This window comes from Oikopleura dioica, chromosome XSR, assembly GCF_907165135.1.
Source record: "Oikopleura dioica chromosome XSR, OKI2018_I68_1.0, whole genome shotgun sequence".
In the NCBI taxonomy this organism is placed as follows: domain Eukaryota; kingdom Metazoa; phylum Chordata; class Appendicularia; order Copelata; family Oikopleuridae; genus Oikopleura; species Oikopleura dioica.
The window spans coordinates 4,069,841-4,085,509 of NC_137294.1; the positions used below are offsets into that span (position 1 = coordinate 4,069,841).

At 42.4% G+C, this 15,669-nt stretch overlaps 2 protein-coding genes across 4 annotated transcripts; one reads left to right on the forward strand and one right to left on the reverse strand.

The window, feature by feature from the left end:
* The first annotated feature begins 6,359 nt into the window (after nt 1-6,359).
* LOC145708435 (elongation factor 1-beta-like) lies at nt 6,360-7,479 on the forward strand. Its single transcript, XM_081786107.1, has 4 exons — nt 6,360-6,529; nt 6,610-6,782; nt 6,830-7,026; nt 7,072-7,479. The coding sequence occupies exons 1-4, from the start codon at nt 6,394-6,396 to the stop codon at nt 7,205-7,207; spliced, it is 642 nt and encodes a 213-aa protein (XP_081642233.1). The 5' UTR covers nt 6,360-6,393; the 3' UTR covers nt 7,208-7,479.
* Nucleotides 7,480-8,384: 905 nt separating this feature from the next.
* Nucleotides 8,385-14,661, reverse strand: LOC145710618 (uncharacterized). 3 transcript variants are annotated; one of them, XM_081788407.1, is made up of 14 exons: nt 14,504-14,661; nt 12,859-14,454; nt 12,734-12,816; nt 12,087-12,685; nt 11,868-12,044; nt 11,544-11,820; nt 11,401-11,502; nt 10,973-11,155; nt 10,637-10,776; nt 9,450-9,540; nt 9,125-9,406; nt 8,850-9,077; nt 8,587-8,802; nt 8,385-8,522 (listed from the first exon to the last, which is right to left on the reverse strand). In XM_081788407.1, the coding sequence occupies exons 1-14, from the start codon at nt 14,539-14,541 to the stop codon at nt 8,386-8,388; spliced, it is 4,149 nt and encodes a 1,382-aa protein (XP_081644533.1). In that variant the 5' UTR covers nt 14,542-14,661; the 3' UTR covers nt 8,385. The 3 variants fall into 3 exon arrangements, with proteins under 3 accessions (XP_081644533.1, XP_081644535.1, XP_081644534.1); XM_081788409.1 differs by lacking the exon at nt 10,973-11,155 and having other exon boundaries at nt 10,637-10,713; XM_081788408.1 differs by lacking the exon at nt 10,973-11,155.
* Nucleotides 14,662-15,669: the final 1,008 nt, after the last annotated feature.

Sequence of the window (15,669 nt, forward strand, 5' to 3'; positions counted from 1 at the left end):
ATCTTTCATAAACAAAGTACTCATCAAGATCGAGACAGTTTGAAAGAGTGACGACTTTTAATTTCTTGTTTTTGCATTCGTCTAAAAATTGATTCCAGGTGTCTTCATTTCGCATCGTTGCTTAGGATTTTATTGTTCATAAACAAGGCTATCCTCGAGTGGCTACCTGCTAGAATAATTTTTATTTCGGGCTTGTAATCTACGCATAGGCGAAGTAATGTTGTGAGGTCAGCAAACAACGCTGGCAAAAAGAATATATCTGCACCGCAAACGACATCGGTCTCGTCCAGCATTGCCTTCAACTCTTTCTGATCGTAAGAACACCAGTCGAGCTCCTTGACGGCTTTCCTTGATTCCAAAATGAGATTCGACCTTGGTCACTATGAGAAATCTTTTGAATCAGTCCCTAGCGTCAATCCAGGCAGAAAACGCATCGCCGCCTTTGCATTCATCTCCGCAACCGAGAGCACTTCACTGTGAACATCCGTTAAGAAAACAGTCTTTTGAGAACTTTCTCCGAGTCGTAGAAGCGCGGCTGTAAATATTCCTCCTACTCCTGTTCCACAGCCAAGCTCAAGAAAATTGCGTTCACCAAAGATTGCTCTCCCTGACTCCGAATTCGCGAACTCGGCGAGGCACCAGGCGGCGGGCCACGAGCAAAGACCCGTTGTGCCAGATTGGAGAAGCAAGCTTCGCGAACTAAAGAAAGGAAGCACTTTTCCTTCGGGAAGATGGTAATAGCGACAGCCGAACTGGCTTTCGGCCGGCAGCCTTGACTCGTTGAACGCGTCGTAGAGAACTGAAGAGACTTCCACGCCCTTTTCTTCCATCCATGTTATCAGCTTCTTTAGCAAGCGCGTGGTCCCGTGAATGTCCAAAGTTAGATCCTCCAGGAAGTACTTTTCTAACAGTTTTTCTTGGTTTCGACTGTCCTCCAAAAAATCTTCGATCTTAGGGCTCTCTAGAATCGAGGAAAGACGTGTCACGGGCCAGCCTTCCTTTTATTGGGATAGTTTTTACAAAATTGCTCGTAATAACGCAGATTATACTCGAGAGAGAAACTTAGCTAATTTTAAGAATGATGAATAAATTCCGTTTTGTTAGAGTTCTTATTTCCCGTTTCCTCGAAGCATCGGATAATCTCGCCCATGCCAGCAAAATTCTGACTTTCTCAGATTTCAAATTTCGCGCCCTTCTGAGCTGCTCATCTGATTGCGCACCGTCCGCGCTCGCTGATTGGCTGCCCCACGCCCACATCTACACGTCACGCTACTCCTTTCATTTGCACTTGACTCATTAGTTGCAAATTCCTCGACACGAATTTCCCTTTTCGCACCTTTTGACATTGACCCACGGAGAATCTGTCCCTAAACAAAGAGAAACCTCATTTTCTGTCTATTTTCTTCGTTGGAGGCCGCTCGAAAGATGGATTTCAAGAGAAACTGCCTTACGTGTCAACATTTAATTATTTTATTTCCGACCTATCTTACATGAAAAAAATTTCAGAATGTATCAACGCGACAGGAACCGCAGTTAAATGTCGAATACGATGTTTTTCTGCGATTTTTGCAATCGAAGGCGGGCTTTTGCCCAGGCTGCGTCAATGCGAATTCGAATGTGACTCGGATGAGCCGACGAAAACGATCCAAGAGTGGATGAAAATCCTTCGCCAACTACTGGCGACAATGATGGTCTTGGTATGTGAACCCGCATGCTCACATCCACGACCATCAGTAATCGTAAAACCCGACTTATCACCAGATTTATGAGAATCTCTCACAAGTCAATCTCTCAGAATCTCTCAGAAGTTGTTATCAAGACACATTTATTTCACCTGAAAAGGTGATCGAATCAAAGCATCACAGGAAAAAGCCCCCGCGGACTCTCCGAAAATCGTGACTCTATTCGGATCGCCATTAAAATTGTGAATGTTCCTTTGGACCCATTCAAGCGCAAAGACCTGATCGTATAATCCAAAATTGCCCATGATTTTTTCGCCATCTTTGAAGCTGAAGAAGCCCATCACACCTAAAATTTTTTGAATAATTGAAAACGGCTGAAATCGTTTCCTAAACGGTACTGAATGACAACCAAAACCACGTTTCCCATTTTAGGCAGATTTGTATTTCCTGGATACTCAGCTGGGCCTCCATTAAGTAGCGATCCCCCATGGATATAAACCATAACAGGGAGCTGTTCATCTTCTGTCTTGACTGGAGGAACGTAAATATCGAGCAACAGCTTGTTTTCATCGGAAAACTTGAGATCTTCAAAGTTCTGAATCTTCGGAATCAAATCAAAAGTCACAAACGTTGTATCTTTTTTAGTTTTTAAGCTACAGTGGTGTGAGGAGTTTCCGCATCTTTTACCCGCTCTTTAGGGGTGCGGAAAGTTCTCACACAACTGTATGATTTCTTCAAGCAAACGCATGTCTGTCAAAAACAATCCTTGGGGATAACTGTAGCTAGCATAGTAACAAACCAACGGTTCTTCCCATTCATCGTATGCTTCTGGCCGGTGGAATCGCTTTATCCGAGCGAAGGGAATTCCCAAGTACTCTTCTACACAAGTTTCTTTGTTTTCTCGGCCGATGACGGCACCGTTTTCCGTCCAACGAAGCGGCATTACGATTTTTTTTTCTGACTAAGAGCGAAAGGACTCTGTTTGAAGCTATTCAAATATTTACTTGAACGCTTATATTGCCTATTGGCGCTCTGAAATTCACGATTGACTATTTTAGTCATTGTTGTTTTCATTAACACTAATTTAGCGGAAATGTGCAAACAGTCAACAACTACGGGCGAGACTACGACGATAGACCTAACTTCCATCAAGTCACTGACATCTCTACCGAAGCAGCCGTCCACGAAAATACGCAAGTGGTCTATGCATAACGTTAGCACTAGAACCGTCCTTCGAAATTTATAAATATCTGTATTGTTATTTTTTATATTGTTACTACTTTTTCAAATTCAATAACTTTCCTTTCTGTTTTATCTCGCCATTCTTTGTGTACATTTAAAAAGTTCTTTCTTTCTCTTTCCAGCACTTTGTCTTTTTAATTCTAACATTTCAAGTTTAAATAATGTAATATACAGTTGCCTTCTGATTACTTTTTGATTCGCTCCGAATACTGTTCCTTCAAAACAAATACTTCTACCAAATATTGCCAAAAAGTTCGTTACTACTGCATGTATGAAAAATTCTGATTCCAGTCGAGTTCTTCGACCCTCCAGGAAAACTCGACGCATCTTTCTGTTAATATTTTGTTCACCCAATTGAAACTTCTTCAAGTGAAACTTCAACAAGACAGCAAACATCAATAAACAACAGAAACATTATTTTTTCGTATTCCACTTTATTCAGCTAGAAGGCGATTCAGGCATTATGAACTTTCAGCTGATACTGATACTATTAAAATTGAAGATCTTTCATAAACAAAGTACTCATCAAGATCGAGACAGTTTGAAAGAGTGACGACTTTTAATTTCTTGTTTTTGCATTCGTCTAAAAATTGATTCCAGGTGTCTTCATTTCGCATCGTTGCTTAGGATTTTATTGTTCATAAACAAGGCTATCCTCGAGTGGCTACCTGCTAGAATAATTTTTATTTCGGGCTTGTAATCTACGCATAGGCGAAGTAATGTTGTGAGGTCAGCAAACAACGCTGGCAAAAAGAATATATCTGCACCGCAAACGACATCGGTCTCGTCCAGCATTGCCTTCAACTCTTTCTGATCGTAAGAACACCAGTCGAGCTCCTTGACGGCTTTCCTTGATTCCAAAATGAGATTCGACCTTGGTCACTATGAGAAATCTTTTGAATCAGTCCCTAGCGTCAATCCAGGCAGAAAACGCATCGCCGCCTTTGCATTCATCTCCGCAACCGAGAGCACTTCACTGTGAACATCCGTTAAGAAAACAGTCTTTTGAGAACTTTCTCCGAGTCGTAGAAGCGCGGCTGTAAATATTCCTCCTACTCCTGTTCCACAGCCAAGCTCAAGAAAATTGCGTTCACCAAAGATTGCTCTCCCTGACTCCGAATTCGCGAACTCGGCGAGGCACCAGGCGGCGGGCCACGAGCAAAGACCCGTTGTGCCAGATTGGAGAAGCAAGCTTCGCGAACTAAAGAAAGGAAGCACTTTTCCTTCGGGAAGATGGTAATAGCGACAGCCGAACTGGCTTTCGGCCGGCAGCCTTGACTCGTTGAACGCGTCGTAGAGAACTGAAGAGACTTCCACGCCCTTTTCTTCCATCCATGTTATCAGCTTCTTTAGCAAGCGCGTGGTCCCGTGAATGTCCAAAGTTAGATCCTCCAGGAAGTACTTTTCTAACAGTTTTTCTTGGTTTCGACTGTCCTCCAAAAAATCTTCGATCTTAGGGCTCTCTAGAATCGAGGAAAGACGTGTCACGGGCCAGCCTTCCTTTTATTGGGATAGTTTTTACAAAATTGCTCGTAATAACGCAGATTATACTCGAGAGAGAAACTTAGCTAATTTTAAGAATGATGAATAAATTCCGTTTTGTTAGAGTTCTTATTTCCCGTTTCCTCGAAGCATCGGATAATCTCGCCCATGCCAGCAAAATTCTGACTTTCTCAGATTTCAAATTTCGCGCCCTTCTGAGCTGCTCATCTGATTGCGCACCGTCCGCGCTCGCTGATTGGCTGCCCCACGCCCACATCTACACGTCACGCTACTCCTTTCATTTGCACTTGACTCATTAGTTGCAAATTCCTCGACACGAATTTCCCTTTTCGCACCTTTTGACATTGACCCACGGAGAATCTGTCCCTAAACAAAGAGAAACCTCATTTTCTGTCTATTTTCTTCGTTGGAGGCCGCTCGAAAGATGGATTTCAAGAGAAACTGCCTTACGTGTCAACATTTAATTATTTTATTTCCGACCTATCTTACATGAAAAAATTTCAGAATGTATCAACGCGACAGGAACCGCAGTTAAATGTCGAATACGATGTTTTTCTGCGATTTTTGCAATCGAAGGCGGGCTTTTGCCCAGGCTGCGTCAATGCGAATTCGAATGTGACTCGGATGAGCCGACGAAAACGATCCAAGAGTGGATGAAAATCCTTCGCCAACTACTGGCGACAATGATGGTCTTGGTATGTGAACCCGCATGCTCACATCCACGACCATCAGTAATCGTAAAACCCGACTTATCACCAGATTTATGAGAATCTCTCACAACCTCACTTCTTATTTTTGTAAACACTGTAATCACAATCTCAGCTTCTAGCACATCACCTTATCTATCACATCACGTTACTCTTGCGACTTCTAACCGTTTTCAGCTTCTCTAACCCCCGTTTTTTTTAGTGATGATCGAAATCTCCTCTTCGGGAGTTATTTGAGAAAATTAGTCGGCCCTAACTGGGGTGCGAACGATCATCATCCGCAGCGAGACAAGGATGATGATCGGGAACGAAGATCCTGATGAGGGTCCTCATCAGGCGAGTCTTAACCATCAACCGAGGTGGAACCTTCCCATAGACCTGAAGAAAGGAGGACAATGCTGACCGTCTTGAAAGAAGCGGAAGGTTTTATGAGTCGCTTACGTCGACGTCGAAAAAAAGAAGACCGAAGTCGATGTCCCTATTTGTGACATGTTCACTATCCAACATCACTGTCTGTGTCAATTATTCTTTCACTCCTCTCTAAACTAGTAGCTCACTTTCTTTTCACATCTAATCATGTCTGTTTAGAGTAATGATGCTTTCGCATAATCGCGAGAAATTATTAGGATGCGGGGTCTCCGTTGGACGACGGAGATGATCACCCGTATCGATCAGCGCTTTCCCTGCCGGGAGTCTGCTTCTATCCTTTCGAATCGAATTTCGATTCGTGGGAAAAAAACTTGCACATCACAGAAATCCTGTCTTTTTATATTTATCGTTCATTCGACTGATATAATTTTACTTCTGAAATTCACAATTTTTGTATACCGTGGTTTTCCATCTTAAGAGCGCCCATTTTAAGAGCGTTTTTGCCAATATTTTCCATATTTTGTCATCTGAAAAAATCCCAACTTTAGAGCGTTTTTAGGAATTTTTAATTAATAATTAGAATAACGTTTATTTCAACCTGAAAAATCATTGAAAAAAATTGTTTTCTACGCTTTTTTGCAGGTGAAATCATAGCCTCTGATTCAAAGATCGTAATTTTTTTATCATAAATAGGTAAAAATGACCTCAGATGCATTTTTAGAGTTTTGGAAAAAGTTCATTTTATGCATTTTCATTCATCATTTTTTTCCCACTGTCATCCTAGTTTGATCGTAAATTTTCCAACTTAAGAGCGTTTTGGTCTACCCTTGTCATCTGAAAAACGCTCTAAAGATGGAAAACGACGGTAATAATTTCTCGCGATAGTCAGAATGTCGTTCGATTTGTCCTCAGCTTCCGGTCTCGAATCTTTCAACAAGTTCCTTTTGGATAACTCCTACGCTGCCGGATGGGTTCCTTCCCAAGCTGATGTTGCCCTTTTCAAGGCTCTCGCCGCCGCTCCTGACGGTAAAGATTTTCTACATTTTATAATTTCGACTAGCTCTCTTTTCCATTTAACGAATTTACTTTTTTACACGTTTAGGCAGCCAAATTCGAGAACGTCTTGAGATGGTGGAATAATCTCAACTCTTACAGCTCCGAATTCACCTCTCTCCCAGCTGGTTCCGCATCCGCTGCCCCAGCCGAAGAAGAAGACGATGATGACGTTGATCTCTTCGGTGACGATGATGAAGATGACGAAGAAGCCGAGCGTGTCAAGGTAATCAATATTAGCGTAAACCCAAGTTATAATTAAATAAATATCAGGCCGAGCGAGTCGCCGCATACAATGCAAGAAAAGCCGCCAAAGAAGAGAAGAAAGGAAAAGTCATTGCCAAATCGAACATCATCCTCGACATTAAGCCTTGGGATGACGAGACCCCACTAGACAAGATGGAGGAATGCGTCCGATCGATCGAAATGGACGGTCTTCTCTGGGGTACCGCTAAACTCATCGCCGTCGGGTAAATAACTTCTCATTTTCATCCCTTTGTAACTATTTCCTTCAGTTACGGAATCAAAAAGTTGCAGATCACTTGCGTCATCGAGGACGACAAAGTTTCAATGGACGACCTCGAGGAGCAAATCGTCGCCTTCGAGGACTTCGTTCAGTCGATGGACATCGTTGCCTTTAACAAAATCTAAACAGCGTTTCGCGTTAATCGGCTCAACTTTGAACATTCAACGAAGATAATCCTGTCCATTCTCTTGACTCTGCTCGAAATCGACAACCGCCTTGTGACCACGTTTTCGTCCCTTAGTACAGTTACAAGTTCTTTCTCTCTGACAGTGAGTGCAATATTTTCAAGTTCATCCTAACTAGTCTTAAATTATCTTCGCTCCTGCTGTGCTATGTGATGCCATACTATCGCGTGTTTTTCCATTAAAAACCTGAATACGTGTCACAATGTATAGTACCTCAGCTTATGACTTTCATTTAGAGTTTTGTTCGTAAAAATGCGAGAAATTGTGAGGATACGGGGTCTCCGTTGGACGACGGAGATGATCACCCGTATCGATCAGCGCTTTCCGAGTTTCGGAACGAGCTTGGCGAGATTATGTGACGAATGTCCGAAGAAAGTATTCATCCGATGATCAATTATCGATATGTTGCAGAATTTGCAAACAACTCGCAAGAAGTGGAAATAAAAGGAAGGGAAGACATTCGGAGCTCATTCCAGAATACGATCGTTCCTTGTGGCTACCGGAAACTGATGAAGAAACAGAAACAGAAGAAATCGTGATTCTGAATTTAAGGATTGCCTTATTTACTAATCAACTTCTGTTTCCCTCGAATATATCGTCATAATAACCAAATCATCCTGAGCAAGAGTTTCTGTCCTATCCTAGTGGGCCTCGAACTCTTATTTGTCCTTGTTATTAATGCAGTATCAACTTGAGCAGGACCATAGATTATCAACGTACAATTAAAATGAACCCTTTCTTCGACTAACGGCAGGCCAGGCAAACTTCAGTTGGTTGCTGGAGTACTTCGTCAGAGCCCTTAAGATTCCGCCGAGCAGATGGCGACTCATGCCAAAGATTCTAGATATTGCTTGCTACATAGACTATACTTGATTGAATGCGGTATTCCTCTCGATTCATCTTTTGATAACTTGAGAATGATCTTCGTAAGGATTAAAATGCGTCTTTATTTTTGAACTCTCAAGTACAGAAGTCATCGGCAAAATAGTAGTGAATGAGGTATTTAAGCCAAAAAAAGATTTCTTTTAAATATTTTCAGAAGTCGAAGTAGAATGTGTCTATTTAGGAAATAATAAATAGAATAAAGAATTAGAAATTAACACGGTGTTAATAAATGTTCACTTTTTGCGCAAATATTCTTGCTTCATCAGTTTTATGCGTTTTGGATCGTCGCGGAAAATGGAATCGTGGTGCTCTATCAGACATATCAGAATTTCAATCAGATCACCAGAGAATGACTCGGACTGATATTGGCCTAAAAAGTGAGTTTATTTATCTGTCAGACAGATTCTGTCTCCTGAATCAAGCAAAAAACTTACTCGGATCTTTCAGAGGGAAAAAGGTTGGACATAAGCAGGTTGCGAGATTACGACAACTCATCTTGTTGATCTCCGATTTCTCGGAGACACAGTACAGGTGCCTGCAAATAAAACGAAGCGTATGCCAATTAGCAAGGCCCTTTTCACGCACGGGTAATTCTAGCAGGACGTTGCGTATTCTTTCCCAGGGAGGCGGCGCTGATTCACTGGTTGGGGCTGAAATCAACGATGAGTAGTCCGTATTTTTCATTTTTGGAGCTCACCTATTGCTTTCACCAAGTCCTCCTGTAGACTCTCTGGAATTATGGGCGAAGGTAGATTTTTCGGACTTAGGAACCACGAAACGCAACCAGCTAGTGTATTTGGCGCCAGAGAAAGATCACCGAAGTCGAAATCTGAAGAATTTTTGAACGTCTCATCGAAATGCTTGAGCAGAAGAGAGCGTTTTTTGCTGTCAGCTGGAACCCGATACAGTCCTTCGTAGTCGAGTGCTAAAATAGGTGAATTTCTTTGATCAATTCCGTCGCGGAAAACTTACAAGAGCTTTCAATGGCAGTTACGATGACCTTAAGGAAGACAGGCACAAGAGCATCCGGTCCCTCGAGATTCTCGAATGTGCCTTCATCCCCAAGTTCTCTACGAAAGAAGCGATCGCTGTATCCACCGTGATGCAGCGGGTTCGGCGTAAATGGAGAAACTCCTTTTGCTGTCGAGCTGTTACTCTGGGATTTCTCCATCCCGAGAAATTCTCGGATCGGTTTCGGCGTGGTGAATCGAGGTCGGGATTTTGAATTTTTGGAATGGTGAGTGTCGAGTTGGGCTGAAAATTAGCCTCACGGGGTGCCTCGATTTGGGTGACTTACATAAAATTGAAGAATTTTCTTGCTTGTTTGAAATAGCAGCTACACTGGTTGACATATCGTGAAGAGATTCAGTATCTGAGTCTTTCAAAGACTAAAAGCAAATTAGCGAGCGTTGAGCAAACATGGCCGACAATTTGGGCGGCAGATTTTCGCTTGCTGTTCGGTGTTAGATGAGAGCAAAGAGAACGCGTGGACTGAGAAGTCAGAAAAGGTTTACACTTTGCATCCTCGCATGGTTTTTAAAAGAAATAGACTAGCAGGTTAATCAAAATATTACTGATTGGTGAGGAGCTGTCGTATAAAACAGTTCATCAGTCTGATTACCAGACAAGCGGTGCAAAGTGCAAACCTATTTCTTAATATGCTGGAAATGATATTAACTTGTCATTAATTTACTTTGAGAGCGCGCAGAGAGCTCGAAAATAAAAATGGCTTTTTCAATTTGGATGTGCTCTGGAGCGAAGTTGTACTCAACGACCGAATCATTTTGTGCATCATGAATGTCACCCAACCGATAGAGTTTCAAAAAAAAAAATTAACTATATCGTTTGTTAAAATTACAAAAAAAAACTTTTGGTAAGTAGCCTGCTAAACTAATAAAGAAGATGAACTTTCGAAACTCATTTCAACTCTTGCGCTGAGGGCGATCATTCGTACAGTCCTTGAGAATGTCATTATCGGATGATCGCCGTTGGCTCTCTATTTCTCAGAGTTGGACAAAGGAAAAACCTTGCATAAGTAAATTCTAAACAAAGGCGATACAGCTGTTTATAGTATTCACAAGAAAACCAACTCTTTTTCGAGGTCGACTATTTTTTCTCCAATATCAACACTCTCAAACTCTTTAAAATTGCCATAGTTTTTTTGGGAGGCAGGCATTCGAGTAAATATTCTTTACGCTTTCTCTCGCAATTTTTTCATAAAAACGAAGAGAGGAAGCATTTGACGAAAATCGAATAAGGGGCACTGGGTCGGTCGCAGTTGGCTACGAAGCTCGCTAAGAATACAGTATCGATCTTCTTTCCTTATTGCCTGCGCGAGCTTTCGCTTTATCCCATCATAAAATAATTATATTTTTATTCAGAGAGCTGTGATTTCTTTCGCCATTCATTTTAAGAGAACAGTGGTTTGACAATTAACTTAGATTATTACAGTAAAAAATTGAAAACATAAGAATTATAACTTACCGTATTTAAATCGTTTGCCTTTGAACGGCGCTTCTTGACTTTCTTGCCAGTGGTTTTTCCGTTCTCTAGCCCTTGATCTGAAGATTGAGTTGTTTTGCGACGGAACATGCCCAGGCGGCTGGAGGAACTCGGAGATGAATCTAATCATTAGGGTGTACTATTGAATAACACCGATTCACCGAATATACTCTCTATTTTCCAAGCAAAGAAAGTGAACGATTGTATCAAAAACATATTTTACAAACAATCATTTGTACATTCAAATTTTTTGATCGGAAAGAGAAACATTTAAACAACTGATAAAAAATAGAAAGCTACAAACTAAACACCCAGTAACTAAACCAGAAACTCTGGTGACGGATGATGATAAGGAAGATGCAATGGACGGGGAAAGAAAGTCGCCGATCATCGAAGTCGGCATCGACACTCGCCGCTTTTCGGAATAAACATCGGCGAGTTTCGCATCCAGTCCCTCCAATTTCGATCGGTCGAGCCTCCCGACATGGTGGTTAACTGTAACTACGCGAAAAAAATTGAAATAAGTTGCTTCTCTACAGATTGAATATTTTAATCATCAAATGATGGCAATTATTCTCAGTGAGCTGTCGATGATGAGATTTATGAAATTAAGTTTTACTAAATATTATCAGGCATCCGTTACCATGCAACTGTAACGCTTGTTTCACACGTGATTTAGAACATGCTAGCTGTTATTATGATCAAACGATGGAACAGAACATTAATTTTGATTAAGTGATGGGTACCTTTGCTCCTTGTCGCTGGAAAATGCGCCTGGTTGAACCTCATAGCTCTATCGCGAACATTTTCCGCCGCGTCCGATGACTCCACAGAGATGGAAGACGACCCTAAAAAGGATATCATTCAAAGAAAAACCTTTTATGTGTACCAAAGTTTGAATTTTTGTCGAGCGTGCTGAATGTGCTGTCGGGAGTGGCAAGTGTCTCAACTGTGCCATCGCTGAACATCCGTCCTATGCTTTTGCTCGCCTTGGCTGCGTTGATGATCTCTTCAAATTTCCGGTCAAGGCGCGCTTCATTTTGCTGCTCTTTAGTCAAAAGAGGCGACAAGAGTTGACTGCTTCGTATGATTTCGTACTTGACTTCGCCAAACTTTTCGCTCGCCAGTCGCTGGAAACTGTCTTCGGTCGAGTGACTTGATGTACTCTTCAATGTTTCAATAAGGTCGGCGAGAAAAGTTATATAAAGAATACCTGAAAGAGTTGAAAGGGCTTTTTGGACGCAGGAGACCTTGAGAAAAATTCGGCACACGATTGGAGGCCGTTGAGCTTTGAAAAGCAGAAAATTAAACCATCAACGTGACTGACATCGGGCTGCTCGAGGGAGGAGCCGCTTCCAAATTCGAAGAATTCGAAGATTATGTCATCGATCTGTTTAAGAATGTTAGAATGCTACTGCGCAAAGAAGAATACCTGAAGCCAATTAGGTCCATATTTTCCAACGCCATAGTTGAGCTGCTGCGCTTGATTACTCAGATACTTCTGAAAGATCTCACTCGGTTCCTTATCCAGTGCAGGCGCGCAGACCCCAAGAACAATCGATGACTCGTCTATCAACGGACCGCCAGATACTTCTTGAAGCTTTTGATTTGTGGACGCATTCATCACAGAGCTCCGGATTGAGGGTAGGTTGGCCAATTCGTGAACGAACTCTTTCATTTTCTGGGGGAGATGAAGTTGCTGATTTGAAGGAGGAGAGAAGAAGAAGCCCGCCGATAAGGAACCGTTGATCTCGTTGAAGAACTCGCTACCGTCAATTGCGTGCCGCTGTCGTTTGTAAGGATCCATGTCATGGTCGGGATTCATCACTAAAGATACCGGTATCGCCTTGAGAGGTGCATCATCTTCCAGCGTCGCGGAAGTGAGCCAATTTTTGCAAAATTGAAGATTTTCGCCGTCAGAGTACACTGCCATTATTCCGTTCGGCGAATGCGGAGGGTAAAGTTGGTTGAGGTCCATTTTGGAAAATGATTCGTTGAATTGAAATATCTCGACGCCAGTGCCAAGACTTTCTGCGAATGATAAAATATGCTTTGATGCATTTTGATATTGCTGCTTACCTGAGAATTTTTGAAGCGGAATGGGGCTTTGGGAGAGAAACAGAATTTTAATGGTGTTGTTTCTATCGCCGTTCCAGCACCATCTTATAAAACCGTCAATTGAGCTCTCACTTTGTTGAATTTACCTGTTTGGGTTAAGTCTGAAAGCAGTGTGGTCCGGCTTCCCGATGGAAGAGAGGTCGTTTTCGGACATTTGTTCGTTCGTCGACGATGAGTGGATCGAGGGGGAAGAGCATTTTCCCAAACGATTTGGGATCGAATTTGTGGACTTAGACTGCTCCGTGAGTTGGAGAGAGGAAGCTGATCGCAATGCATGATTTGCTAATTTGAGTCGTTCGATCTTCCCAAGTGTGTCTTTTTTGAAGAGCTCGCCGGCGTATTCGTCCGTCAGTACATGGATGGGAATTCGAATATCGCTCGTTTGATTCACGTGTTCGTCTTCGTACCAATACTTTCCATCGTTGCCGCTTTTGCCGTTGTGTCCATTCACAGCGTCGTAGTTGGGAAGCGTGATGAACCACTTGTTAAAGTTGTTTTTCGTCTTGACCTCCTCTATCAATTCGTCCCACGTGGGCGTTGCGTTCTGGAATGAGTCCGCAATCAGTTCTCCTAAAGCCATGTCGACATAGTGCTTGTATCCGCGGATGATCGTGTCGTGGTAAAGATTCTTCAGGTCCTTAACTCGCTCACGCAACACCTTGCGCGCCATGCTAGTTCCGAATAGCCTAACGAATGTTTTGAAGGCGCTCGAGTCGGGGTGAAACTTTTTCTCGAGTTCCTTGTACGTCGTTTCGTACTGGACCAGATTCTCCTTGAGGAACTCCTTGAAATCTTCATTGATTCGCGCCTCGTTTTTTAGCACTTCCTCGCGCGCCTGTCGAAAGGGCTTCACTTCGACGGACTTTCTGCTCTCTTTATTGTTGCGCCGCTTGTCAACAAGGGAGGCAATCACTTGAAACGTCTCCGAAATGTTCACGTTCTCGTCCGCCGAGGTCTCAATAATCGGCACTTCTCGCTGCTTTAGGAGTTTCTTTTCGATTTCGGGCCGCTTGAAAAAGTTCTTGACTTTGCCGCTGATGTCGTCTTCCAGTCTGGGGCTCTCCGCTACTTTGTCATATTTGGTCAACGCAACAACCACGGGCGTCTTCTTGATATCCTTCATGTTCTTAAGAATTTTCTCGACAATGACCAGCTGATTCTCGATCGGCTGCTTGTCGTGCCGCTCCTTGCTGACGTCGATCAGAAGCAGAAAGGCGTCGATCTTGAATTTGTCTGGCATCTTGTCGTTCTCGTGCTCCGGTGTGTCGTGAAAATTCGCAAAGCCTTTGAACTTCTTTTGGCGCCAGTTCTTGAAAACCTCGATAGCGCAACGCTTCTCGTACGGCTCCTTCTTGAGCTTGTCGGCGTCGAACACTTTGAGGCTGGAATCGTCGACGAAAACGGTCTGCTCGAGGAGCGAAAAGCTGAGTTCTGTCTTTTCGTCGGGTTCCACTGTTGTGGTGCCCCACCAGAGCGTGTGATGGTAGTTGATCAGGCCGGATGCGAAATCGACGCTGGAGATGATCGAGCGCTTGTCCATTTGCGAGTACTCATCCTGGTCTGGGTACATGAAGCGCGCGCAAAAGGAGGACTTGCCTATTCCTACGAGATCGCTGTCGCCACCCAGTTGATTGGAGTTGGAAGCGACTGGACCAGAACATCCGATTACGGAGACTTTGTAACTGAATACAAGCCAGCTGAGATAAAGCGCTCTTGATCGAAATCGCTTACCTGGAGGAGGTGCGCTTTCCCTTTTCGTTTTTGAACATTATTTCTTTCTTCTTCTGTTCTTCCGATCAGGTTAGTTTCTGTCTCCGGCATCCCATTTTAGGTGATCGCAGTGTACACCCGACTTCCGATTTCGCCTTCTCAAAAACACCCAGTTAGCGAAACAACAACTTGACAAAAGCAAGAATGAACAGGAAATTAGCGCCGCCTTTTCCAAAGTGGCATTGGTTTAATGTTGATGAATCACCCCGCCAGGATGCAAAAAAAAATCCTCGACATCGTTAAACCTGAGGCCGAGCAGCAATCAAACGATCGAAAACGAATTTCTGGCGTTTGCCATTCCAACGAGCTGTAAAATCATTAAAAAGATTTCGTTCTTGTCATAAAAAAAGAAAACGAAGCCGATTGAAAAGGAAATAAAAAAGCCAATTCTGGATAGACAAGTCAAATATATTTTTGAAAGAAAAAAAGGAAGCGAAAATCAAGTTTCCACTAACTAAAGCGCAAATTCTTTATGTTTAGATTACAGTAAGCAGCACTGTAAAAGGTCAGAAAATATTTAATAAAAACCGTCGAAAGCGGAGATTCTCGAGAAAACAAAAAAAGCCCTGCACACCGGATTAGAGTCAATTGGATGAGAAATTTGGCTCCTGGCCACCAGCCTGGTCTATTGATTAATCCAGCTATAGAACTTTTCTGGACTTTTGTAAAACACAACTCTCGAGGAGCCGATTAACCATTCCTACTCTATTTTCTCTATTTTCTAGTTTTCGAAGAAAAGTTTCTTTTTACTTGAATACAAAGAGCCAGGCGCGTGGCTCATGAAAAGTTTATTTCGCGAGTTCGACAAAGCCAGACAAGTACGCCTAAGAAAATGCCGGAAGCTCACGCTCATTATCCTCTTTTTTAAGAAACTTGGAGAATTCTTAATCAAGTCGTGAATGATTAAAATTAAAATAATTTTAAAAAGTTTCTCTTTGTTTTCGCTAGTTTTAAAATTCCTTTCAAGCATCAATTTTTTCAAGATTCACATAAAAAAATATTAAAGCAAAAGTACCACATCGTAATTTTCACTTTAGCGACTTTTGATAAAAAAGGGTGCTTTTGGAGGGAATAAAATTTTGGTATTCTTGGAGACCGAGAAATTTCTCTTTTTTTCTTTCTGGAAA